This window comes from Toxorhynchites rutilus, chromosome 2 (genome assembly GCF_029784135.1).
Source record: "Toxorhynchites rutilus septentrionalis strain SRP chromosome 2, ASM2978413v1, whole genome shotgun sequence".
NCBI lineage: Eukaryota > Metazoa > Arthropoda > Insecta > Diptera > Culicidae > Toxorhynchites > Toxorhynchites rutilus.
In genome coordinates, this window is record NC_073745.1 from 61,434,045 (window position 1) to 61,462,036 (window position 27,992).

General features: G+C 38.5%; 2 protein-coding genes and 1 pseudogene across 10 annotated transcripts in view; 1 reads left to right on the forward strand and 2 right to left on the reverse strand.

Annotated features, from left to right (window-relative positions):
• LOC129765789 (uncharacterized) overlaps nucleotides 1-12,527 on the forward strand; it is a 35,250-nt gene extending 22,723 nt beyond the window's left edge. Inside the window, 4 exon segments of the mRNA XM_055766217.1 lie at nucleotides 10,595-10,990; nucleotides 11,145-11,726; nucleotides 11,793-12,078; nucleotides 12,080-12,527. Of these exon segments, the coding sequence (XP_055622192.1) occupies nucleotides 10,595-10,990; nucleotides 11,145-11,726; nucleotides 11,793-12,078; nucleotides 12,080-12,527 (1,712 nt within the window).
• LOC129771049 (whirlin) overlaps nucleotides 1-27,992 on the reverse strand; it is a 550,739-nt gene that overhangs the window by 389,037 nt on the left and 133,710 nt on the right. The gene's annotated exons all lie outside the window — the stretch shown is intronic.
• Nucleotides 10,296-10,419, reverse strand: LOC129772192 (U4 spliceosomal RNA; annotated as a pseudogene).

Genomic DNA, 27,992 nt, shown 5'->3' on the forward strand with positions numbered 1-27,992 from the left:
CGAATGTCGCCACGAGCCATCGCGGATACTTTCGTTGTCTCAGGTTAAGGGCGATATTGACCGTGTAAGGTGGCAAAATATTGATTGAGGTTAGATCGGATGTCGAAAGCCTAGCTGTCACGATATTGAAGACACTTGTTGTCAATAATTTTGATCGTGTAAGGTGCCCAATATGGTTCAGTATTTTTATAAATCAATGTACCTTGATGACTCATGACTCAACGATAAAAAAATAAAGTTTATTAGTAAGAAGGTTGACAAAGAAAATGAACTGTGATTAGTTTAACATTTAAATTTGAATTTGAAAAAATATCTTTCAATTCTGTATCTTTGCAGAAAATCTGTTATTCTGTTTGGCGAAAAATTTTTAAAATACAGAATATTCTGTATATGTGGCAACCCTGAGAATGACAAATGTCTTAGTAGAAAATATTATTGCTGTATATTTTAAAAACTCAACAAGAAGATGAGTGTTCACAAGATGAAAATAAAAAAGTACAAAAAGTACAAGACGAAAAAATCGGCAAGTAAAAAAACATGAACAGGTTCGTGCAAGATAATGTGTTTGAGCGTACGAGTCCTTCAGGCATGTTTAACATTTCTCTGCATTTTAAACAAATACGCGATTTAAGACGAAGGATGTCCAAACATGCTCCTGCTATTTTACTGTATAAAAAGTTTGCCCTTAGGTTGCAATTTCATATGCATTCTGAAATACGTTGGAGCTTGAATAATAATGCACTCAACTTCTAATTCAATTCAAGAGATAACAAGATATTTACATAGCTAAATGAAGTGAACTAGAATAAGGTGATTGAAAAAAAAAATACAAAATGCTTGGTCATCTATGTGCATGGCTTAACAATTTTTTTTGAATTATTTCAGGAGACTTGAGGTGGGTCGCGAAGAGGGAAAAATATTATTCTATTATTCAATTTATTATAATCCAACCAATTTTCTCTCCAGCTGGACGAGCCTACATTACCCAGCAATGAAGCTCTGTTGTTAGGGTATATTCGATATATTAAAGATGAAAATATGTACCAAGAAATGATTTTTGCTACATATATGAAGACTGATATCGGAGGAGAATCGATCGGTTTTCTTTACTGAAAAAGCTACTCCATGGAAGAACGTTGAGACTGATGGTGCAAGTTACCACCCAGGCACGGTACACCGATAGCGGGGAACGTCGCGACCTAGTGCACCGAGTCGCTAACACATTTTTTGCAATAATCAGCAGAAGTAACAAATGTATCAAAAAACATAGTGTAAGCACATTTTAGGCCCAACCATGAAACAGTGTTCAATCAAAGAAATAATAAATCAGTTCACATTTTGACTCCGTTCAGGACGACTCTGCTTTTTTAAAAAGCCATCCGAACGTCACCAAACATAATTTGCATCATCTATGGTTGGTCGTCATCGTGGTTTTACAGCTCACTCAAAGTTACAAATGCGTAAGATACTGGCCATTCACTGCGTGATTCACAGACAGCATTTAGTACCAAAAAAACTGAGCCCTAGATCGCATCAGTTTTTACTATATGTTATGAGTGCTATCAAAAACCTTCGAAGCAATTTTTTGAACACTCGATTATTCGCTCAGCTATATGAGAAAATCGACGAAATCTTCACTCGGTTACTTCTACACGTTGGAGTTCGTTGATCACCAAGAGTCTCTTGCATAGCAAGATTATCAGTTTTTTTGCGATTGTGTTTCAGCTATCAAAATCAATAATATCGGCCCTTCTAACAAAACTTTCAAAACAAAATTTAAGCATAAGAGAATATTCACAGTTTCTCAAAATTATCACAATAGCTTCAAGACCATGTTATATCATCATATGTCACTCACTTGGACGCATTACACAAGGATTTTACTAAAATGTTTTTAGATCTTCAAAATTTTCAAATTCCTCTATGAATGATAAATCAGTACAATATAACATCCATGGAATGAGCCAATGTTATAATGCAAGAAAAGTTGATTGAATTTGAAAATCGACGAACGATTTTTTTTTTCTATAATATAGTGACCTTCGACACTTTTGGCTGGTTTGTCACATTACTTCCATTTTTTGGAAGAATGTCGGGAGAGTGAATTGAACCAGGCATCCCAAAAGTACTGCATTTTCATAACGGTCGGTATGAAATTGAATCGACAGTCTCTGTGAGCGCGCTACACTCGTATACAAGCGACAGAGCATGAATGCATAAAGTAATACTATACAGCAACAGTCGGTGTTTCGTCGAATTCATCTAATTTGTCGTGCCCGACCGTAGTGAGCCGTGGAGACTGTTCGTTTCCGATTTTTTCGTGTCTGCTATTCCGCTCGCTCTGTCGCCGTAACAGTCGCTGACGAAGCAATGAATCTCATCGGTTTACCCGGGTTACTGTCACACGTGACTGTCAGCAGAAGAATGTCATGACATTTTTCTGGCGATCGTAATGCTAGCCTGTATCTTATGCGTTTGTGCTTCTTCACCAGTACGCTTTGAGATGTGTATCGGACATATGGCTGTGATCACTAGTTGCGTGCACACATAGGAAGCCGAGTTAATTTCATATCGACTGTAATAAGAATGCTTTACTGTTGGGATGCCTGAATCCAGATACACAAATGACCAACAATTCATATGAGAAAAACACGCACAGCTTAATAATTCTAGGCGAGAGTTTCTTCGATAATATATTGGTGACGTCGGAAATACTCAGTGTTGGGAGTGTTTAGATTTATCCTCCAAGTTGGAAACTAATGCAGCGCGAACTCGATTATATACAGTCTCCGATTTCTTTTCACTGTATATAATAGAATCCTGTATATAATCGAGTCAAAAAATGTTTTTTTTAATTTGTTTTTCAAGCATATAATTTTTGAAGAATTAATATATTTTCCCAGAATCTCTCAGGAGGTGATAGATGATCATATTTCATGGAAAAAAACCCTCCTACGCATATGTTCGAATTTTAACAATGACAGAGTTATAGAACTAAACTGCCTCTACACTAAAAAGTACGCTACGTGAGCCAATTATGTTGCTTTCATTTGAAAGATTTTTTTTTTTAAATCTTTAAAACATTTTCTTGCTAGTTGTACGTTTTTCTCATAATCCAGTGGACCGATATGGCTGATTTTTTTAGCATGTAAAAATCTTATTATCTGAATTGTTACGTAGCGGTTTTTGAACATTATGAAAATTGACAAAATGTCGGCCATTTGAATAATAAAAAAAAATTTCATCAAAAATCGTAAGGCCGTGGTTATCAGAGAAGTTATCAATGATGATAATCGATCAAAGCAGATAGGTCCTTTTCGTAAGTCAGAATTCATTTTTGCATGCTGAAAAAAAACTTCTGCTAAATTGGTCCACTAGATTCTGAGATAAACGTACCACCAGCTGAAAAAATGCGCTTAAAGATTCGTACAGCCATGTTACTCTTGAGATGACCCCATAGTTTTTACTGCAGATTTTCAACGAAATGAAATATCGAAGAATCCTTCTGGTACAACATTGCATAAAACCCTTTTTTCGATTTACCAGAGTTGATTCCCCCATTAAACAGATTCCCGAAAAAATCGCAAATGAAACAAGTATAACGAAAATTTTCGCACGTAGAGGATTTCATGGAAATAAATTTGTACATAAAAAAAGGCAATGTTTTTTTTATTAACTTCACACTTTCAAAAATAGCTGAATGTTCAAATCAAAATATCTCTATATGTGGAAAATTCTTCAGATCATGATATAATTATAGTTTTGAATGTCAATGAATCATATATTTCAAAGCAAGAATCAACCAGGCAAACCTAATTCACCAGGTAAAAGTATAACGTCGTATTCTGAAATACAATCGAGTTAGAATTACCCGAACGGATCGCAATTTTGCATTCTGTAATCCGTTCGACGACTCAAGTTCAATCGAGCTATGCATCCTAGCCACACTCTACCGTATCAAACATGTGTTCTATGTAACAGAGTAATAAAATCTTGCATGAACAACATATATATTAATGTTCTGCAGTTCTGTAGTTCCGTGAAAAGCATTAAATACATTTGCAAGTCCGTGAATGAGGGCAGTAAGGTGGCTGTATTTCAAATTCAGTATATCGATATGAATATGAAATACACTTGCAATACACTTGTTGTTTTTCATATAACAACGAATATATTCGCTAAAAATTATCTAAATGGCAGCATAACGTTTACCGGGTCAGTTAGTAATAATGATAATAATACTAAAATTTTGCTGATAATATTCAGATTACGCGCTAAACATATTTTATTCATAAATAAAATAAAATCTCCTTCATGTCCAAACCTACATTGCTAAGTGCGCAACACTTCCCCCAGCCGCATTCTAATCTGGCCCTACAGTTGCATCCGCGTAACTTTCATTCACACGACTTCCACCCACGACACTTCACCACGCACCTCTTTCAACAGATTCTCTTCTGTTTTCTCACACTATTTCCCCCGAAAACTTCTCTACATAGAATAGCCGCGTCATCGACAAATTAAATTTTCCCATATCGGAATATGCTGCAGAATTCGCCAGTTATTAATTGTTATTATTTCTTCGCTGCACAGCAGATTAATCTCTTTAGTTTGCGAAAATGAAATGAAATAAAATGACGTTGTAGTGGAAAAATACATACTAAGACACCCGACATCATCAGCACGAGGGAAAAAAGTCATCAACGACGGTAGCAACGTATAACTATTGCATTCAGAATCTACAAAAACATCACTAATGAGCAAACGGGTCTGTCGCAGACGAAAGACCAAAATACTCTCACATGGGAATGTATTCGTGTACAGTACACGACAGTAACAATAAATGTCGCATAACATTTCCACTGTGTGACTGTAGTAAAAATTCAATCGCGTGACTGTCACGGGACAATGGTGGCGACAGTCATGAGATTACTGTCGTGATGCAGTACATTTGGTACCCCTGCTCGTGACCTTTTGCGTGAGAGGTGCGGATGTTACCACTATGCCAGATCGCCTTCGTGAAAAAATAATTTCAAGTTTATTCATTTAACCAACTGCTTTTCAGATTGATAAAAATTCAGTAAGAAAAAAAAACTAAAGATAGGATTCTCAAAGAAATTTGGCTATGGGGGTCTAAGGTATGACTTAATTCTCGAAAAGGTGTCTCTTGCCCAAAAGAGTTTGAGAACCCCTGCCATAGAGGCTGAATTGTATGCAAATATCTTGTTTATTGCTTTGTGGGGGAATGCAATCGATGAGTATAATCGAAAAATATTTTATTTCATTATTTTTGAACCGAGCCTGGTTAAGACAGTTTTTATTAACTGACACATCTAAAATATTTTGAATATGTGTGACAGCCGTTCGACCAGATGGCACCAAGAAGCATAAGTGTTCTCTTTAACTTCCTTCAACATAAAGCACACTAAATACACATGAACGGAACGTGAAATGGTAAATGTATCTACCACAATAGCTATCAATCGAGACTATAAATTTATGAGGTGTAGTAAAAAGGAATCTTTTGTTCTCCGAAATACTTTTTTGAGACGCTTTAAAATATGTAACTCGTGTTGAATAAGTGCGATCGAGTTACGCTAGGTGTGTTAGAAAAAAGAAAATTTCGAGCTTATTCCAGTTTCCAGACATTTTCATTATAGCTTGACTAATTAGTGTTTGAGTGTTCGCCAAAGATGAACTCTAGCAAAACATCTAAACATTAATTTAGGATCAAATATTTTCTCTGTCATCACTTCCTGTTGTTTATGGCGCAGTATTTTTCTTGTATATTATTTTCCTCTCCAAGCTTCACGAACCCAATTTGGATCCATTATGGCTCAAACCTAACCAGCAGGCAGGTCAACCGGGCAAGAATGCTGTTGGATTTCTTTGCTGTCATTCGCTCTGCACACATGAAAAATGACACCATCAAGCAACATTCATCACAATCAACCATTGCGCTTTCCGCATGACGAAGAACGAATGCAGAGAGCTGCATTTTCTGCAATCGTCCATCGTCATACTGCGTTTCCTCCCGCGGGTTCTGATTTTGACATCTTCAGAATGAATGTTCCAATCGGAATGATTAATCGGATTTCTTTCAAGTTTGTTGCTGCCAAGGATCGTGAATCCAACTGATTGAAAATATACCACCGTTCTTTTGGTAGTTCGCTATTTATTCTAAGACGAACGATGTTCTTGAAAAAGATCGGGTGGATAGTGTCTGGGACATAACCGGGGTCTACACCTTGGGCTGTAAATTTTTTCTGTATCTCTTAACAAAATTACATTTCCAACGCTCACAAAACAATTATTCCCTGAGAAATAATTTACAAAAAATACTACCTTTCGCAGAACGGCATTAGAAAATTCGAAATCAGTTGTATTCACAGCAAACATAGCATCACAGTGGAACGAACTTTCGCCTCCAGTTTTCACCGAAGAAAACAGTTCTCCCTTTTGGAAAATTCCTTCTTCCCATCCAGATTACTGCGTATTGTACTTCGACGGCTAATTTAACCCGAAAACGATGCACGAATTTCCAAAACTTTAGTGATCGATCGGAAAGTCGGAAATAAACACTTCTAGATTCACACAAGTTCCCTGCTGGCAAACAAATTATAAAGATCAATTTGCTTTTTGTTGTTTCGGATATTAATACAGAATTTCTATTTAGATAAAAGTTCGGTACCCCTGAAAAGCACCATGTTTTTAAGGAAAGGATTTATTCTTGTTCTCGCGAGAACAAGCTGACCATATGTCGAGATTTATGTTCTTATTGCCAATGCACGTAATGCATCTTCTATATTGGACACACTGAATGCAGCCACAGGCGATTCTTCACATTGACAATTAGAGTAGTGCGGGCCAAGGTGCGCACGGGGCAAAAGTGTGCATTGGCCATTTTGAAGCAAACGAGCATAAAATTTCGACAACAGTGTATTCGTTTGATATATTATCATACCAGCAGCTCACTCATTCATATAAACAAGATACAATTCATGAAAGTGGCAGAAAGTTTTTTTTTTTATTATTAAATCGTTTATTTTTACAGGCTCAGTTACATAAGTTTAAAGGAGCCAAACTCCTGACTGTATTGTTACAAGTATATATAAACATTTTTCCTTAATTCTAATGTTAATGGTGTAGAAAACGGATTACTCGCGGTCTACTCGAGTTTAGAAGGGTGACATATTTTCTTCAGGAAAAGGAAGGGATAAAAGGATATGTTGACAATGTTCACTCTCACATTCACACTCACATTCATTATACTCAATTCTTAAGCCTATCTTATATCTAATATGTATTTACATTTCACCTTATTCTATTGTTAATAAGAAGGGATTTGATTTCTCGCGAAGGAAAAGGAAAAGGAGAATATAAGGATATAAGGACAATCAGACACGAAGATCGATAACTTTTAGGAAGACATATATTTGGGACATGTAATAAAGGTCTAAACCAGCCAACACATCTCTCACCGGCACATTGGGCTGCCTTCCTCTAGCCCGAAGAGAGTTTTCTAAATTCGATCTGGCAACAAGATACTCCTCGCACGACCAAACAACGTGTTCGATGTCGTGGTAACGTTGGCCACAGGCACAGATATTGCTGTCGGCAAGATTAAAACGAAAGAGTAGCGCGTTTAACGAACAGTGATTGGACATGAATCGGGAGAAGGTGCGAATAAAGTCCCGACTCAAGTCCAGACTTTTGAACCATGGTTTAAGGCTAACCTTAGGGATAATTGAGTGGAGCCACCGGCCCAATTCATCTTCGTTCCATTTGCGTTGCCAGTTAACAATGGTATTTTTACGAACTAAAGAATAAAATTCATTGAAGGCGATTTGACACTGATAAATTTCGCCTTCAATTGCACCTACCTTTGCTAATGAGTCAGCCCTCTCATTACCCGGAATTGAGCAATGTGAAGGGACCCAGACAAAGGTAATGACATAACAGCGTCTGGTTAAAGCACTCAAAATTTCTCGTATTCTCTCAAGGAAGTACGGCGAGTGCTTTTCCGGCCTCACTGAACGGATAGCTTCGACAGAGCTAAGACTATCCGTTATAATGTAATAGTGTTCAACAGGTCGTGAGGCGACGCTGTCCAGCGCCCAGTATATCGCTGCCAATTCAGCAATATATACCGAGCAAGGATTCTGAAGACTGTGTGAGGTGCTAAAAAATACGTTGAACACTCCAAATCCTGTGGACTCATTCATAGAGGACCCATCAGTAAAGTACATATTATCACAATTGATACGCCAATACTTTGCATTGACGATCGTAGGAACGATCCCCGATAGAAGGTAATCTGGAATATCATGGATTTTCTCCTTCATGAACAGATCAAAATGTACAGAGGAATTGATGTAGTCAGGGAAACAAACACGGTTGGGAATATACGAAGAAGGATCAACCTGCATGGAGATGAATTCATGATATGAGCTCATAAATCCAGAATGAAAATTTAGCTCGCTCAGCTGCTCAAAATTTCCGATCACCAATGGGTTCATGACCTTACACCGGATGAAGAACCGAAGAGATAATAAATTGAAGCGATTTTTTATTGGGAGTACGCCTGCCAAAACCTCGAGGCTCATGGTATGCGTTGAGGGCATACATCCCAACGCGATACGGAGACAAAGATACTGAATTCGCTCGAGTTTAATGAGGTGTGTTTTGGCAGCTGATTGAAAGCAGAAACTGCCATACTCCATCACTGAGAGAATAGTTGTTCGATACAACATTATAAGATCTTCGGGATGGGCTCCCCACCAGGTGCCGGTAATTGTACGGAGAAAGTTTATTCTTTGTTGACATTTTTTACTCAGATACCTAATATGGGCCCCCCAAGTACATTTGGAGTCGAACCAGACCCCAAGATACTTGAATGACATAGCATGAGTGATCGGTTTACCCAAAAGTTGAAGCTTTGGTTTTGCTGGTCTATGCTTCCTAGAAAAAACCACCATCTCTGTTTTCTCCGTGGAGAATTCGATCCCTAGCCCAATGGCCCAGGTTGAAAAATTGTTCAAAGTATCTTGTAAGGGTCGGATTCGTTTGATCCTACGACTGACACCACTCCATCATCTGCAAGTTGTCTTAGGCTGCAATTTTGTGTAAGGCAATTGTCGATGTCGTTACATAGAAGTTGTACAAAAGGGGGCTTATGGCAGAAAGTTATGAGATAAAAAGAGTTTTGCGATGTTTTGATCTATTTTTTTTATGTTTTGGAGATGATGATTAACTTACCTACAATAACTGGAAAGTTCGAAACTACACTGTCAAGGAAACCTTCATACTATAGTAGATGATAGTGCGTATTTGTTTTTGTGAAAAAGTTCAAGATCTTTTTTTAAAAATTCGATTAGTTCAAAAATTGCTTGTGAGGCAAAAGTTCGCACCAGAGTATTGATCTGAAAAAAATTATAAAATCTTTTGAACCAAATTTTTAACGGGACCCACAACAAGAAAACTGATTCAGAATTGCTCAAATAGCCCGACAGAGGCTTCGGAAGGGAGTCTTGAAGCATCGGATTGCGGCAGACCTCGATATTTATGAATCAGCTCTAAGGAAGAGGCTTATGTCAGTGAGTGATTTATGATTTGAATCTTCTTTTATTGACGTTTCTGCTGGGATCTGCTGGGATGTGCCAGCGAGCAGCTAGGGCGGTTCAGACAAGTATTCACGAGTGAGCAGTCTGAGGATCTAGCGGACCACTGCAGAGCACTGGACAAAGCTTTCTATGGTATTACTCTCAAAGATTCACGTCGTCTGGCGTTTGATTTTGCGGAAGCCAACAACCTCTAGCACAAATTCAATCAAATTGCAAAACTGGCAGAAAGAGATTGGGATTCTAGCTCCATGAGCATGTCTCTTCGAACCCCACAACAGCGCAACGAAACAACAGCGCTCCAAAGCAAAGCGTTGGAATCCTCAGAACCGATGAGGATGAAAAATAAACAATTGCTTAAAAATAATTTAGAATGAAAAATGTTTTTATTTTCACCATGTATTCAATTCAATAACGGTGATGTTTCGTTTATGTTTATGTTTTTACAATGAACTTCAAATAAATATTATTTTTTTCTCAACAATGAGTTTCAAATAAATCAAGTGAAGGTAAATATGTATTTATGAACTTGATTTATATTAATAAAAATTATTTGGTGTCCGTTCATCACGATTTAACTCAATACGGAGCAACGGATTTAAACAGACAGTATCCGGATTAATGCGTCTTAGTCTGCATCAGATGTATATGTCAAAAAAGAAATTATATACCGCGAATATAGATTATGTATTATTATTGTAGGAATAATTTCTGTGGGACATTGAGTTTTTTTTTCAACTAGCAATAATCACACCTCTGTAAAACCTCTTTGGTTACGATATCGCCATTGCGAAAAACTAATGTAACTTGAGTGTTCGAAATGATTTGTTAATAAAAAAGAATTTTCATTTTCAGATATATTATATTGTCAGTCTCATCCCTCCCAAAAATTTCCACGTGGTATGTTCGACCATAACACCCACTCATCTCCACCCATAAAACATCATACATCACCCCCCTTCTCCCCACTGAAGGGTGCCTACACACTCTGGCAATGATGCATTTTCCGCTGGTAATGATAAAGCTTTTTTTTGTTACAAGTCACCTCAGAAGTGCAATTCACTTTAGCCCCGTACGGTGCGTACCTTTAATAACCATACATGGACTTCCGTTCGAAGCCACGGAATGGGACGGATTTCGGGAAGTGGTAGATCCACTGCTCAGGGCCTATAAGTTGACCATCAATAAACACAAAATTACTCAGTATGTGACAAAAGCCGCAGAAGGTATCGACTGGACGATAGACCAAGAGTTGAACGGGAAGCTGATTTCACTCAAATCAGACATTGTATCAAAACTGTATCGAAGCATGTTGGGAATCAACTGTCAATACATCAACAACAGTGGAGTTGTTGTGAAACGAAATCTTGGTAAGTGTTATTGTATCACTTGCATCTGTGAAAAAAGTTTGAATCTTGAACGAAATTAAACGTGAAGGATCTTCCGTCTTTTTCAAATGTTGACCTTGACTTTCGTTTGATACATGTGCTGTATGAATTATGCTAATAATTCCCTTTCTTGTAGGTATTATTGAGCTGCACAATCGTCACACTAGCCAAAACATCAAAGAAGAGCTGGTTATTGTGTTGAAAACCTTCGACTTGGAAATGTGGCAAATTATGTCCATCACAATTGACAACGCGTCAAATATGGTCAAATTAGTTGACATTCAATCAGATGAGATCGAATATCCATTGGAGGTTGGATTTGAGTACCGTGGAGAAGTGGCGAACGATGACATAACCACGTTTAACGAACTTGACGCTGATGATGATTTTGATACGCTTGATACGCTGGAGCGGGTGCGCCTTTTGGAGGAGTTTGCACCTAATGCTTTCATTACCACTATTCGTTGTGGACCCCACACCACTCAGTTGGTTGTCCACGACGTTTGCAAGGAGATCGAACACAAGGATATTCTGAAAATGATCAGGAAGAAGGTGAAGAAGTTCCGGTCGACTGAATATAAAGCGTTCTTTGACGTCAGGGACGGAGGTTCATATCAACCACTTCCAAACGAAACTCGTTGGAATTCAGATTATAAAATGTTGCATGATCTTAAAAAAAGGACTAACGGAAACGGAAAACACGGATACTCTGTCTTGGGTACTATTAGTGTTAGAATATTCAAGTCTTTATTCAGTCTTAGCATTAATTATTATCACTTTTCAGACCTATCAAACTATTGGAACTTTATTAAGGAATATGTAGCTGCATTTAATCCATTGTATCAATGCACAATCGCTGTACAAAAACTCGAGTTAAATCTGTCAGATTTCTACATCGAATGGATTCGAGCATATGGTAGTATTCGGGAAGATTCTAATCGATTCAAAACGAAGCTCATTGCATCAATGGATCGTCTTCAAAATTAGCTGTTTTGTAATCATATCTTCCGGGCAGTTGTTTATTTTGATCCGCGTCTCAATTTCAATGGATCGAGTTTGCTCTATCAGCATTTCTTCGAGTGTAGAAACTGCGTCTTGTGATAAATTCAGCCTGAATGAGTATTTAACTCGCACCATTGAATTGGGTGCTACTCGAACGATTCAATCGACTTCCTTGGAACTGAAGATTCGCAGTATTCAATATCAACGAAGAATCGATGCAGATAAACCCTCCAACGTTATTCAGTACTGGACAGCGAGGAGATTTGAGGAGCCGCAATTTTGGGCGATTGCTAAGATCCTTCTTGGTGTGTCTGCAACACAATGCTCTATTGAACGAGTTTTCAATTTATTTAGTTCCATTTTGACAAAGTCAAGAAACAAACTGAGTTCAAAAAGTCTCCAAGATATACAGAAAGTTCGAACAAGCAGTAGTCTTGTGGAATCCGCTCTAGCCTACATATTCAGCAAAGATAAGCATATTCTGGAAGCCCTTGCATTATCAGTATCTACTTCATAAGACCGAGTGGGAGGAAATGAAAAATCATATTTTACATCGTTAACCTTCTGTGGAACAATCAATGTATCAAATGTATTAACAATATAATCAGTTCGTTTGCCCATTAGCGTTTGCCTTGCTCTTACCTCACGGCTCAACGCTTCTCAGGAAAGTTGCCAAAGTTGGACTAGAGTAACCTGGATCATTCATATTACCTTTTATATGCGATCTATCTTTCGTTTTAATGGTCCCCATGATATTGACAACTCTCAACCCTAAGTCTTTCAATGGCAGGTCTAACGACCAAACTTTACGTGAATTTTGGTTCAGAAAGGTCTGGAAACATGGTGACCGAGAGTCTTTATAATTCTCCATCTCTCCTTCAGGTCTAAATTGATGTAGAGAGGTGGTAGAAGTACTTCATGGGAAGGCACCAAAACTTCTCGGTAGACATTTTTTCATCAATCATAGGAGAAGAATATTTTATATTAGACAGTATGCAAAAAAAAAGTCTATTCACCCTCCCCTACTAATTTACTTTTTGACGTAGAACTACGTCTTTCAGGAAGGGTGCCAAATCAGAAAACAGGTCACGTTTTTATGAAATAAAGTTAACGTTAATAACTATTTTCACTGTGAACAAATTCTCATTATTTGCATACCAATCGAATTGGAAATTCTCTAAGATTTGTTTGATACGTTATACATTACAATTCGCTAATCTCAAAACGGTTTAAATTCATGAAAACTGGAAGAACTTCTTACTGCCAAGTTTCGATTGGCCCGATTCATGGTTTCCCCAACACAGACTTCAAAATCGATGTACCTTTGGAAATCCGCTTTGCAAATATACATGCAAGTCGGGGGGTATTTTTGTTCCCACCGAGCTGTGTTTCCCTAACACGGACTTCAAAATCAATGTGCCTGGGGGAATGCGCTTTGCGAATACATGCAAGTTGGGGTATTTTTTGGTGTTGAGTACTTTTGTACTCGCTTGTCGTTGTGCAGACCGGAAACGCATTTTTAAACTGAGAAGCCTGGAAGAATCGTCATTTCAGATACTAGAGGTGAATGAACTTTCGCGGTTCGAAAACTACGTGAAAATGAGATGTGCAACAATTTCAGAGGAAAATGTAAAATACAATTATCGTTTGATTCCATTCACATATTTTGGTAGTCCTAGGCATCATATCAAACGTGAAATGACGTTCATCAAATTTATTTGTAACGAAGAACATTATATATTACAAAAATGTCGATGCATTCTACAATAATATTCGAAGTGGTAAACCATTGGATTGCATAATGTAATTGCGTAGTTCTACGTCGAAAATATGCGGTCGTGTCCTAGATACAACCATTTACAATTTTTTTTTTTGTTTTTCTGGTGATTCCACGATTCAAGTGTGTTTTACAAAGTTTCAGTGTGTATTCGGCAACATTCTCGAATGTAAACGTTGTGTCTAGCTGTCATTTAGTGCTCTTGAAGTTTTCGTGCTCAATTGACAGAGCTATCGTGAAGAAGGCCTGACATCACAGCCCGTCCGAAATCGTCTTCATAAGAAAGGTCTTAAAGGCAGAGTAGCACTTGGTTACCAAGGTTGTACGCAAAAAGTATTAAAAAAAAGATTGAAGTGGGTCCAGGAACACATTTCATGGATCAATGATGATGGAATAAGTTGATTTGGTCGAACGAGACGAAAGTAATGCTGTTTGGATCTGATGGTATCACAAGAAAATGGCGGCGTACCGGTGAAAGTTTGAAAAAGGAGTATTTTCTGCCTGCAGTCAAGCATGGTGGTGACGAGTTACTTTACTTACATTGATTTTCCAACCATCTGGGCATGACTTTGTTTTTTTTTTATGTAGGTAGAATTATGATGTGGGGATCTATACAGCCATGCTATTCCAAACCGATATAGTGGTTCTCAGATTTTCGTGAAAAGTGGTAGTTTTGTTCTTTATCGCAAAACATTAGACCCGTATTTTTTTTATTTTTTCAGTAGGGTAACCATTTCCATTTTAGGGTTGTGCGAAAAATCGACTTTTTCCACTTTTTTTTTTTTCCAAAAATGAATTTTTTCAAAAATTCATAACTTTTGAACTGCTAAACCGATTCAGATGATAGATATATTTTGGACCATCGGTTAACTTTGAAAAATCATAACTCAAAAACGAAGAAAAATGCCTCTCTGGTTTCGACATATGTTATGTGAATAATCCTCAGCTTTTCAGAAACAAATATAAAAAACATATAGCGCCCTTGGTCCTGAGACTATGAAAACAATAAAAAACGAATACAATCAATAATAACGAGAACAGAATTCAAATTTTCTGCAGGTGTAGCATTTTTTCAAAAAAGACCAGGTGATTGGCTTTAATTTGGTATGTCGATCATCTGAATCGGTCTAGTAGTTCAAAAGTTATGAGTTATTTAAAAAAAAAAATTTTTAGAAAAAAAAAGAGGAAAATTTGATTTTTCGGACAACCCTAAAATGGAAATGGTCACCCTACTGAAAAAATAAAAAAATACGGGTCTTTTGCGATAAAGAACAAAACCACCACTTTTCACGGAAATCTGAGAACCACTATATCGGTTTGGCATGGAATTTATTTTATTTATTTATTTATTTATATATACATTCATCGGACTTAACATGGTCTACATAAAAGAAAAACTACAAATATACATGTGGGCAACAAACACTACGTTGAAACATAAACAATTAAGAGATTCATCATTTTTAAGCCGCTTAAATTATCTAGTTGAGCTAAGCAGCTGGAGCACTTTCAGTTTGAAGACAGATGAGGACTCATTGAAATCAAATAAATGGTAAAACTCATTAAATGCTGAACACATGGATTGAAACGGTGAATTTTTTGTGAAATCCGAACGGTTCCGCGGCATACGCAGAAATCCGCTGCGCTGGCGAAGATTACGGGGTAACACGTTTGCTTGCAACGATTCCAGTAATATTGGGCTGTCCACTTCAGATGTAAGAATTTTAGCTGCCAAAACAGCTTTTGCAAGTTTTCTCCTTTTCTCGAGAGTAGTCAGTCCAAGTAACTGACAGCGAGCTTCGTAAGGCGGTAGATTCTGCGGATTATTCCAAGGTAACTCTCTAAGGGCGTACCGAATGAATTTACGTTGAATGGCTTCTATTCGATTCGTCCAGTTGCTGTGGTACGGTGACCACACGATTGAAGCATTTTCCAAATGAGAACGAACGTGCGCGCAATATAAAGAGCGAAGGCAATGCGGATTATCAAACTCTCTCGCAATCTTAAACATAAATCCAAGTTGTCTATTCGCTTTGTCGATTACGGCAGACTGGTGGTTTCGAAATGTCAATCTGGAATCAATCAGGACGCCTAAATCCTTGACGCACTCCACACGCTCAAGCTTTTGATCATTGATACGATAGTCAAAATAGAAGACATCACGGCTTAGTTTTCGATGGAATGAAATAACGATACATTTCTCAATGCTAATAGTCATTCTGTTCTTTTTACACCAGTCGTAGAATTTGTTCAGCAGTGATTGTAGAACGTAGTGATCGTCCAAACTTTCCACAACGATGTATATTTTCAGGTCATCGGCATATACCAGTTTGCACCTTCCATCAAGCGGTACAGTGACATCGTTAAAAAATAGTACAAATAGCAAGGGACCAAGATTGCTGCCCTGGGGAACACCAGTTTCATTCACGAAAACATTCGACAACGAAGAACCTACTTTGACTTGCAGTATTCTATCCTTGAGGTACGATTCCAACCAGCGGCAGAGGCTACTAGAAAATCCGAGTTTAGCAAACTTCTTCAAGGCAATGTCGTGGTCAATCCTATCAAAAGCTGATTTCAGATCAGTGTAAATAGCATCAACTTGGTTACCGGATCCAGTATTGTCAATGCAAAACGTGATGAACTCCATCAGATTTGTATGAACAGACCTGCCTTGTACGAACCCATGTTGTTCTTGAGCAATGTAACTCCTGCAGCTGAAGCGAATTACTTCACTCACAATTATTTCCAGCAGCTTAGAGCCTGCGCACAGCGAAGTGATGCCTCTGTAGTTACGTACAGACCGCTTTTCACCTTTTTTGAAAACTGGAAACATGTATGATTTTTTCCATTCTGCAGGAAATTTTGCTTGTTCCATTGAAAGTCTAAAGATCTTCAGGAGTGGCGTTGATAGTAGTTGAATGCATCGTTTCAGAACAATTGCTGGTAGACCGTCGGGTCCAGGAGTATACGAAGACTTGTATATAGCTACATCCATAGCTACATCCGACGTTGGAAAACTTGAGTTCATCGATGGAATCATGACCAAGGATGTTTATTTGGACATTTTGAAGCGAAAACTGCCAGCGTCTGCCAAAAGCTAAAGTTGGGGCGCAGATGTATGTTCGCGCCAGACGGAGATCTGAAGCACACCTCAAAATAGAAACCAACCAGCATCCAGCAATTGCGGCAGGTAATATCAACTGAATGGGACAAAATCACCCCGGAAGCAACTGCTAAGCTTGTTGAGTCAATGCCACGACGATGCCGAGCAGTTATTGAAGTCAAAGGTGGTCACACGAAGTACTAAAACTATGTGATCCAGAGGGTTGGATATACTTCTTTTGCGTTATTTTTCAGCTTTTTTTTAGCATCATGTCTCAAAAGCAAGAGAATTTGTTTTTCATGTTGAACTCGCATCAACTGGCTTTGTTTTTACATAAATAATAGTTTATTTAATAGTCCTCGTCTTCTATTTACAATCGTACAGACTGAAACTCAAATTAGGTAAATGATTTCGGTTTGTCCAGTCGAAAATATGATCATGGTTTACCCACTTTTTTAAATGATTTACTTTGTAACTGTATCAAATCAGGTATTCGAATGTTTCAAAACATATATATAAAATTGTCTTTTTCTTGATTTACAGAAGTTTTATGGTATATTTTTACGGATTCACATGTTTTAAAGGATTATAAAATCCACCTTCTATTGGTGACAATGCGCCCCTCATTTGGGCTAACTTTTTATCAATCACCAGATGAGTATTTGGCACGTATTCAGATATTTCCTGGATTATTACACTTACAGATATTGTAAATATCATGCTTGCACACCATTTGTATCAGATTTACATAGCTAAACCATTAGATTAGCGCATTTATATGACCTCAATTCTTATCATAAGTTAACCGATTCACTAATGTTGTTTTGTCCACATGATTTCTATGGCAACCGCTTGGTGCGCTGCAGTTTGTTTATGATGTAATTCGCGCATAGCAGAAATAAAGTTTCTCTGTGTCGAGTGTGTTGAGGTGAACACTTTTAAAATGCCCAAAAAAGGCAATGTTCTGAAGAAAGCGTAAATTATCGGTGGATCAATATGATAACAGTAAACTCAAGCAATGAGAAATGCAACATCTACTTGAAAATTCGAATTTTTTCATTCAACTATGGTGATTTATAAAACCGGACAAACCATGATCATTTTTTGGACAAAGCATAAAAATTTGAATAATTTCAACGCTTTATGGTAGTATTGACAACTAGAGACTTGGGGCTTTTCAAAAAACCCAAAAATAATGATAATATGTGATTTTCATGAAGAAAAATCAATTTGCATTAACTAGTTGCGTGAAAACACCCTAAATTGGACATACCAAGATGATTTACCCTATAGAAGATATGAAAAAAGGAAAACCATAACCATACTTGCGAAAATCGAAACCATCATTTTTCTCCCGATTTTTCCAATTGTTATGGAACAATAAAATCACTTAGAATTTCACTCTATTAAACTAACACAAACAATGCGAACGAAGAGAACGACGAGAGAGGGAATGCGAGAATCGGAACAATTCGAGTGAATTGAAAACTTACTTCAAGTCACATCGCTTCGTCCTCTCTCACTCCCCCCACCAAGTTGGGGTCGAATGGTGCTTGTCGATTAAAGAAGTTTTATGCATACAGAGCACGGAGGAAAGTTTATTCTGAATTTCTCAGCATTGTTGGTTGTTTTTGTTTTTCGAGATTCCAACACATGTCGGATCGGATTTTTGTAGACCCCTTGAAATGTGTGATGACGCCGAGAGCAATATTGACTTTCCCAAACCTCAAAGCCATTTTGCGTCGGTGCTATGAAAAAACTTTACTACAGACGCAATTGCAAAAATTTGCATCAGTGCCAGTCCAAAGAAAAACGACTGCTCTTCTATTCATGGAAGGTAAGAGTACTTACGGATGAGAATGCTCCCTTCCTTCCCGTGTCTTCATCTTCTGACGCCATTACTGTGTGAGCCTTAATCGCCGAAGTTAAACTATTTGAATGATTTTCAATGGCTTTCCTGGCACGGACTGACGCCGTAATGGTTATCGTTTTATCATAACCTTGCAAAAAAAAAAAAAGGCTAAAAGTGGGCAGCAGTTGATTACGCTCTGTTGAATCGTTCGATTATCGAGCGGATAAATTTAATTGGTTTCTGATGGGAAGAGCATAAAGTTCAACTTGACGTCAACTTGGAAGCGGAGTTTGTTTGCGCAAGAAATGGAAAGTTTGCCTTTATAGTTATAACTTGGCGCATCATAGCTCTGGGTTATGTTAATAAGGCACGGTTCAAGAATTTTGCTAACGCAACTTTAGTTATCAACGAGAGAAAGAGCTTTTTCACATCCGGAATTGCATTTGTGTTAACTTTCATAATTATCACGGCTATGGTCTTTGTAGCCGTTATTTATAAGATAAAAGAATGCATATTTAGAAGTTCATGAAGGGATTATTATTATTATGGGACAGTGAACTTCCGGAACCTCCAGCTGCGAACTTTCACATCAGAATAATACACACGATGAGAGTGAAGTGAATAGAAGTGATAATTAATTTTAACGCATTTATTACGAAAAACCCATAAACACTCTGTCCAGCTTCTATAAGACCACGCTGAATATATTGCGTTGTAACACAAACAGTTAGAATTTCAACAAGAAACATTCATACATTGTTGATTGCTTAAAATAAAGTTTTTTTTTTCTGTATTATAGTGACTTTCAACGCTTCTGGCTGGTTCGTCACTTTTACCTTCCATTTTGGAAGAATGTCGGGAGTGAGAATTGAACTCGTGATCTTGAGCGTGAGAAGTATGGATGTTACCTCCACGCCAGATCGGCTCCACATTAAAATAAAGTATATTTAACGTAACTTTCATTCAAAAGAGTTGTTTGTTTATTGTGCTTAAATATGATAATTTCAGCTGTCCAGTGTCCAGTATGCTCCCGTGGCCGAGTGGTTAGCGTCAAACCTAACATGCCGGGGGTTCGGGTTCGATTCCCGTTCTGGTCGGGGAAATTTTTCTTCAAAGAAATTTCCTCTTACTTGCACTGTGGTCACGCGTATTCTAGAGCTTGCCACTCAGAATGCATTCAAGGCGTGTTATTTGGCATAGAAATCTCAACTAAGTACTAATGAAAATGACGCAAGTAATACTACGTTGAGACGGCGTAGTTCCTCTAGGAACGTTAGTGCCATATAAGAAGAAGAAGAAGCTGTCCAGTTTCTATAGGACCACTTTAAAATTCAGAAGTTTTATCAATGAAAAATTCAAATGATCGGCTGATTTACATGTCAATAATTGGCAACCTTGCCATTTCGACTAATAACCTTGAAAATTCGTGTTGGGATACTATTTACAAAATTCTGCTGAACAGATTTCTCGATATTTCTTCTATTTTCCCGAAATTGCGACCTTGAGCTCTTCAGTCGTGGTGTACCGTTTTCCCTCAGTGTAGATTCTGCATACAAGGATCCCCACTAAGATTTTCAACAGGTATCAAGTCGGGGGGGGGGGGGGGGCGAGCCGGCCAGTCCAAAAAATTAAGTTTTTGGTTCTTAATCCATTGCTGCTGGTATGAATAGTAGCAGTGTTATGCTGGAATGTGAATTTTTTATGACTATATCCAGAACATGTGTGTAATCCTTAAATGATGTGAAAGCTATCTTAAGCTTTCCGGTTGCATAGAATCTCGCCCAAACCATGTACAAGCCTCCACCAACATTCCTGGTTGAAAAATGTTGTTCCTTCTTCCGTAAATCACGCCAGTGCCTCTTGAAACCACGAGGACCATCCAAATTGAACTTTTTTCGTCAGTGAAGATAACCTATACATTGAAGAATTTTTCGTAATGGTATAGAGCAAAATGTATTCTTTCGGAAACATTCTTTGTCGCAACATACCTTGTCCCACTGTCGGTTCATGTGAGCTTTGGCAAAGCTCAGGTGTCTTCCGATATAAGATGGTGTAAGATGAGGCGTTTTAACCTTTTAAGCCCTCGTTATGTGAGGATTTTTTACCAAAATTTAACGAATTGTCACCCCAGCAGTTGAGTAGTCCAAATATTGCTTTATTTGCACATGCGATTTTGAGGTATTCGAACCTGTTTTAGCAATTTCCCTCTTATCCCGGTCAGAGAGCTTCGATTTACGTGGAGCTCTCTCCTTCTTACCGTAGCCTTGAGGATTCGCCAAATAATTGAGCACTACATGATGTGATCGTCCAATCCGACGAGAAGTTTCTCTGATACCAACATTTTCTTGGTGAAATGCATCGATTTGTCTTTCTTCTCTCTTCGTGAGGACTTTTCCCTTCGGCATTTTCCAAATTTAATTGATCAAAACAACTAAAACAACGGAAAATGTAACTGGTGTTATAGAAACTTGACAGTAGAAAATACGGGAACATTCATTAACGCTCAGCGCTTGCACACACACATATGAAATTCATGCAGTGTATGGTAGTCACCAATACCTACACACTAGAATATAAATTGAAGCATTGTTTGTTTACAATGACACAAAGCAGCAAGATCATCACCTGGTCTTATAGACGTTGGACAGAGTGTAGTGTTTCAGCGTCGCACTAGACAGCAGGCAATCAACAGTACAGGATGGTGCTAAACCAACCCCCTAAAATCTAAAGGCGGTTAAGTGCCTAAAATATTATTGTTTTGCGATTTCGGCAAGTTATATAGTGAGAGTCTTATTATGTTTTCTACCAGTCACTATGGTTGATATGTGTAATAAATAAACATAATCAGAGGTATTTTTTACGACAGGTCAAAAAATGGTGGTCGCAAAGCAGTAGTGTAATGTACGGGGGGCGAATGGGTGGTCCGCTCCATGGCCATGTATATTTAAAAAAATGATTTTGAGCTAAGGTAACCTATCGCTACTATTTATAGATTATTTAATAAAGCATGTTACTGTAATGTCCATGTAAAAAAATCTTGTTATGGTTTTGATGCAGGATGACGTCTTTAATTTCTGTACTGGGGTGTAAATTCAAAGTTTCGAAAACGAGAGAATAAGGCTATGAGCGCTAATTCATTTTTGCTGGCTGAACGAGGTGGTATGAAAATAACCATTCGAAATATAATTATTCTACGAGTGATGTTTTTTACTTATTTACCCCAAAAATTTGTTCAATAGCTCAAAACTGTTTCAAAAGCAAACTATTTAAATCAATACAAATATAGGTAACTTATCGAAATTTAATTTTTGTCGCGATTGGTCTGCGGTTGATGCATGAAGCATGATGTGTCGGCTGTTAGCCAACCTCTGTCAGTTTCTCTTTTGCTGCCGTGTTGAACGCACATGCAAAATCGTTTGCTTGTGTGTTCACTCCTTGGGTTAAGAATATGATTTCGCACACATTTTGGCAGTTAACAGTGTTTCCGTGATGATATCCTACACATGCGAGTGAATATTATTTTACATACATTTGAACAGACAATTCTGAGGGAAAAATTTAAAAAATATCGATTTATTGAGAATTTATTTAGATACAACTTCAAACAAATGATTACTAAGCCAACAGTAGTCCTACGTTAACCTTGCGGTTATAATTTTTTTATGCAATTCAAACTCGACGCATGTTATGAGTATATGCCAGCGAACCAAAAACGTCGATTTGACAAACTGGAAAATTTCTATTACGAAGGCTCGGAAAGCGAGCTTTTGGTAGAGATACCAAGATTCTGTAGACATTTGGAGACCGCTTCGGTGACATCTTGTGGGAAGGATTATCAAAGTTGTAATTAATTAAATATTTGCGGACAACAATGGGACATGCACGTTGAGCACCATACCATTATTGCTGCGCTTGCCATTAAGATCGTATCAAGTGCTCTTAACGGGAAGCGCCGGCAATCTATTTGGTACTACTATAATCGCTGGCACGGACCGATGAATGAATGCTTGCACTTGCACGATTCGCAAAGCAATAAAAAACCGGGTTGTCAAATTATATTTCAACCTTAACATGTACTGTTGATTGCCCGCTGTCAGGATCAACACTAAAACACTGAACTTATTGAATGATCAAGTAGTTTTTCAGTATCTGTTGGAGAACTTACACATCCAACGCTCCCAAAAGAACCAGCAATAAACGCCAGTGCCGCTATAATACACCTTTTAGAGAACATCAACAACAAAAATCCGACCCGAATCACTTGTGTGGCGATGGCGGCGGCAATAGCAACGGCTGGGAAACAAATTTTCAGCTTCAGTTTTGAACGAATAACACAGCTTCCACCGCTGAAAAATATCTTTTTCACATCCGGCTTGAGGCATCCGGCACTTTGAGGTCACTTTAAACCTAAAAACAATGCTCGAATACATTAAATTTTAACACTACGTTTACGCGTCATTTTGACGCATTTCGATTTTTATAAGGAAAATTACAAAAATCGGTTGCATTTATATTCCATCTCCACATATTCCACTTTTATACATTGATCCAGGTAAATATATATTAATGTCTATTTTCTTTTTTCTTCCTTCAAATTGACGCGTGTGCGTAGCGATAGGCATATAAGAAACGTTCGTAAACCTAGTGTTAATAATGAATCGTAAAAAATAGTTTTTTATACAAATTTATAACTCCAAAACTATTAGACCTACAAAATTTTGATCAAAGAATAAATGTAGGAAATTGTTTGAAATTCTTTGAAAAATATCAAACAAATAAAAAAAAATACGGTGAATAAAAATATGTTAAAAATTGAAACTCATTTTTCTCTAAAACCTTGTTGTTTAGACATTCTGGAAAAATACGACAATAAATACAACAATCAACAAGTCATCCATATCCATCCATATCCATATATCCATGGAATGCAGAAGCATCATCCCTAAACTAGACCAATTTAAATTTTTAGTTCACAGTTCTAACTGTGATGTATTTTCTCTCTGTGAAACATGGCTTTATTCAGCCGACGAGCTGAATTTTCACGATTTCAACATTATTCGCCTAGATCGTAACGACTCGTTTGGTGGCGTACTATTGGGGATCAAAAAACGTCACTCCTTCTATAGAGTCACTATCCCATCGATTACAGGCATTGAAGTTGTCGCTTGCCAGATACAAATCAATGGCAAAGAACTCTGCATTGCTTCGATATATATTCCTCCCAGGACTACGGTAGGCCGCCATCAGTTCTTTGATATTATCGAGGCATTGCAGGAGCCGCGGTTAATCTTAGGTGACTTCAACTGTTGACTGTGCGACAACTTCAACATGACAGTTTTAAATACTGGGGAAGCAACTAGGATAGCCAACCCTCCTGCACGGGCAAGCATGCTAGACATATCTCTTTGCTCTTCTTCATTATCCCTGGATTGCACATGGAAGGTAATCCAAGATCCCCACGGTAGTGATCACCTACCAATAATTTTATCGATCGCCAATGAATCAAAATCTAGTGAGTCAGTCGATATTGCGTATGACCTCACGAAGAATATTGACTGGAGAAAATTTGCAGAATTAATATCTGAAGCAATCATTTCGATGCATGAACTTCCTCCCCTGAAGAGTATAATTTTATATCAAGTTTGATTTACGATAGCGCACTTCAAGCTCAAAAGAAACGTGTACCGGCTACCACTTTCCGACGTCGTCCTCCATCACTTTGGTGGGACAAGGAGTGTTCAAAGGTCTACCTTGCAAAATCATCCGCTTTCAAAAAATTCAGGAAAACTGGATTAGTGGAATGGGTTCGAAAGTACCAAGCTCTAGAAGCCAAACTAAAAGGTCTGATTAAAGCAAAAAAGCGTGGATATTGGCGGAAGTTCGTCAATGGTTTGTCAAGGGAGACCGCTATGAGCACTCTTTGGAATACGGCTAGGAAAATGCGTGGCTGGAACCATACAAACGAAAGTGAGGAATACTCTGACCGTTGGATTTTTAACTTTGCAAGGAAGGTTTGCCCCGACACCGTTCCTGCACCAAACGTCGTACGCGACATTCCACTTCAAAGCGATTATGAGAATTTTTCGATGGTGGAATTCTCAATTGTCCTTCTCTCATGTAACAATTCAGCTCCGGGGTCGGACAAGATTAAATTCAACTTGTTGAAGAATCTTCCCGACTTGGCAAAACAGCGTTTGCTGAACTTGTTCAACAAGTTTCTGGAGCTGAATATTGTCCCGCGTGACTGGAGACAAGTGAGAGTGATAGCCATTCGGAAACCCACCAAGCCGGCTAGCGATCACAACTGGTATAGGCCGATTGCAATGTTATCCTGTATTCGTAAATTGTTAGAGAAAATGATTCTACTTCGTTTGAACAAGTGGGTTGAAGCGAACAATTTGCTGTCAAATACGCAGTTTGGCTTCCGCCGAGGTAAAGGGACAAATGATTGTCTCGCGCTGTTATCTTCTGAAATCCAAATCGCATTTGCTCGCAAAGAACAAATGGCTTCCGTTTTCCTCGATATCAAAGGGGCATTTGATTCAGTTTCCATGGAAATTCTCTCAGAGAAGCTTCATAATCGTGGACTTTCACCAATTCTCAATAATTTCCTGTACAGTTTACTGTCAGAAAAGCACATGATTTTCTCTCATGCCAGCTCGAAATCTTCTCGTTACAGTTTTATGGGCCTACCACAAGGCTCCTGCCTAAGCCCCCTCTTGTACAGTTTTTACGTCAATGATATGGATGATTGTCTAACTAGAGACTGCACGCTGAGACAACTTGCAGACGATGGAGTTATTTCCATCACGGGTACTAATCCCGTCGTTCGGCAAAAGTCGTTGCAAGATACCCTGAACAATCTGTTCATGTGGGCCCTCAAGCTGGGTATCGAATTCTCTACGGAGAAAACTGAAATGGTCGTTTTTTCTAGAAAGCACGAACCCGCCCAATTCCAGCTTCACCTATCCGGCAAAACGATCCAACACTCTATGTTTTTCAAATACCTGTATATTTTGATTCTAAGTGTACCTGGGGGAGACACATTGCGTATTTGAAACAGAAATGCCAGCAAAGAATAAATTTTCTCCAAACAATTACCGGAACATGGTGGAGTGCCCATCCAGGAGACCTCATTCAGTTGTACAAAACAACGATATTATCAGTGTTGGAATATGGCAGTTTTTGCTTCCGATCAGCTACCAGGATTCATATTCTCAAGCTGGAGAGAATACAATATCGTTGCTTACGTATAGCCATGGGGTGTTTGCATTCGACACATACGATGAGTCTCGAAGTTTTGGCAGGAGTACCCCCGCTTACTCTTCGGTTCACAGAATTATCCTACAGATTTCTGATCCGTTGCAAGATCATGAATCCATTGGTGATTGATAACTTCGAAAATCTACTCCAACTGACTCCTCAGTCAAGTTTTATGTCTTTATACCGTGAGTACCTTACCCACGACGTGCACCCTTCACCAGGCATCTCCAACCAAGTGTGCTTCCCATACTTCTGCAATTCCTCTGTCATTTTTGATCTGTCCATGCCACAAAAAATCCATGGAATCCCAGATCACCTACGCTCCGATTCTATTCCGCCGATATTTTCGGCAGAATATGGGAAAGTTAGATCTGATAAAATGTTCTTTACTGACGGTTCATTCATAAACGGGTCCACTGGCTTCGGCATCTTCTATGAAAATTCCAGTGCCTCTTTCAAACTCAAAGATCCTTGTTCCGTGTATGTCGCTGAACTGGGTGCGATATATCACGCATTAGGGATCATTGAAACATTGCCCATCGACCACTATTTTATTTTTTCAGACAGTCTCAGCTCAATAGAGGCAATCCGCTCAATGAAAGTTGATAAACGCTCATCTTATTTCCTAACAAGAATAAGATATCTATTGAGTGTTTTGGTCGAAAAATTATTCAAGATGACCTTAGCATGGGTTCCCTCTCATTGCTCGATTCCGGGGAATTAGAAAGCGGACTCGCTAGCTAAGGTGGGCGCTTCAGAAGGCACACTTTTTGAAAGGCAAATTGCTTATAACGAATTTTTTCACATTCCTCGTCAGGACACACTCGTTAGTTGGCAGCGCATGTGGAGTGAAGATGAGTTCGGTCGTTGGTTACACACGATTATCCCTAAGGTTTCGACGAGTGCTTGGTTTAAGGGATTGAATGTAGGTCGTGATTTCATTCGCGTGATATCTCGGCTTATGTCCAATCACTACAACCTAAACGCGCATCTCTATCGCATTGGGCTCGCAGCAAACAATCTTTGTGATTGTGGCGATGGCTACCACGACATCGAGCATGTTGTCTGGTCGTGTATCCGGTTCCATACTGCTCGCTCTCAGCTCTCTAGAGCACTGAGAGCACAAGGCAGACAATCGGAGATCCCCGTCCGGGATATCTTAGGTAGCCGTGATCCTGATCTTCTGCTTCATCTATACCTGTTCCTCAGGAACGCCGATGTCAACGTTTAATGATGTTTCCTTCGTTGTGTCCCCGTTTCATATCCCTCCTATCCGATCTATAAACTTTTACTTAGTCGCGGCAATACATACACACACTCTTTACAGATACACCGGCCAAAGGTTGTGCAGTCCACTGATAATTCAACAAGAGCCAAAGGTTGTACCGCTCATGACAACTCTACATGAACTGATGATTGCGCCGGCTAGTGACCATTCTATCCTGGATTCCTCGAGTCGAGAAAGACGCACCACGCTAGATATGGGGTACAGACTAGGGGGGCGTTGCTGATTAAGGGTCAGCTGCATCCCAATAGGAAGTATCCCGTGTCGGGCACACGTACAGAGCATTGGAGACAGCAACATCCCAATTACGAAAACACTTGTAATACTAACCTCGAGCCGACCGCGAGTAATCGGTTACATATTACTAACATAGATAATAAGAAAAACTGTCAAAATATTGAACTCCGGCCCCGTCAGTCTAACGCCATATGAGCCTTGATAAAAATATATATTTTGGAAAAAAAAAGTCATCCATACAACGGAAGATGGACACTTCCACGGGGATAGAGTTTTTCTAATAATAAATTTTTCATGTTCTCTAACGGAACAAATCGTAGGAACTGGAGGAGTTACATTCTCAGGTTTCCCACAGTTAATTCACCGTCGTGGCGATTTCGATAAAAATTAAGGGGAACCCGGGGCAAGAGTGCCACTTTGAGCTAATACGCGTTTTTGAATGCTCTTTTGTTATATTTTTTT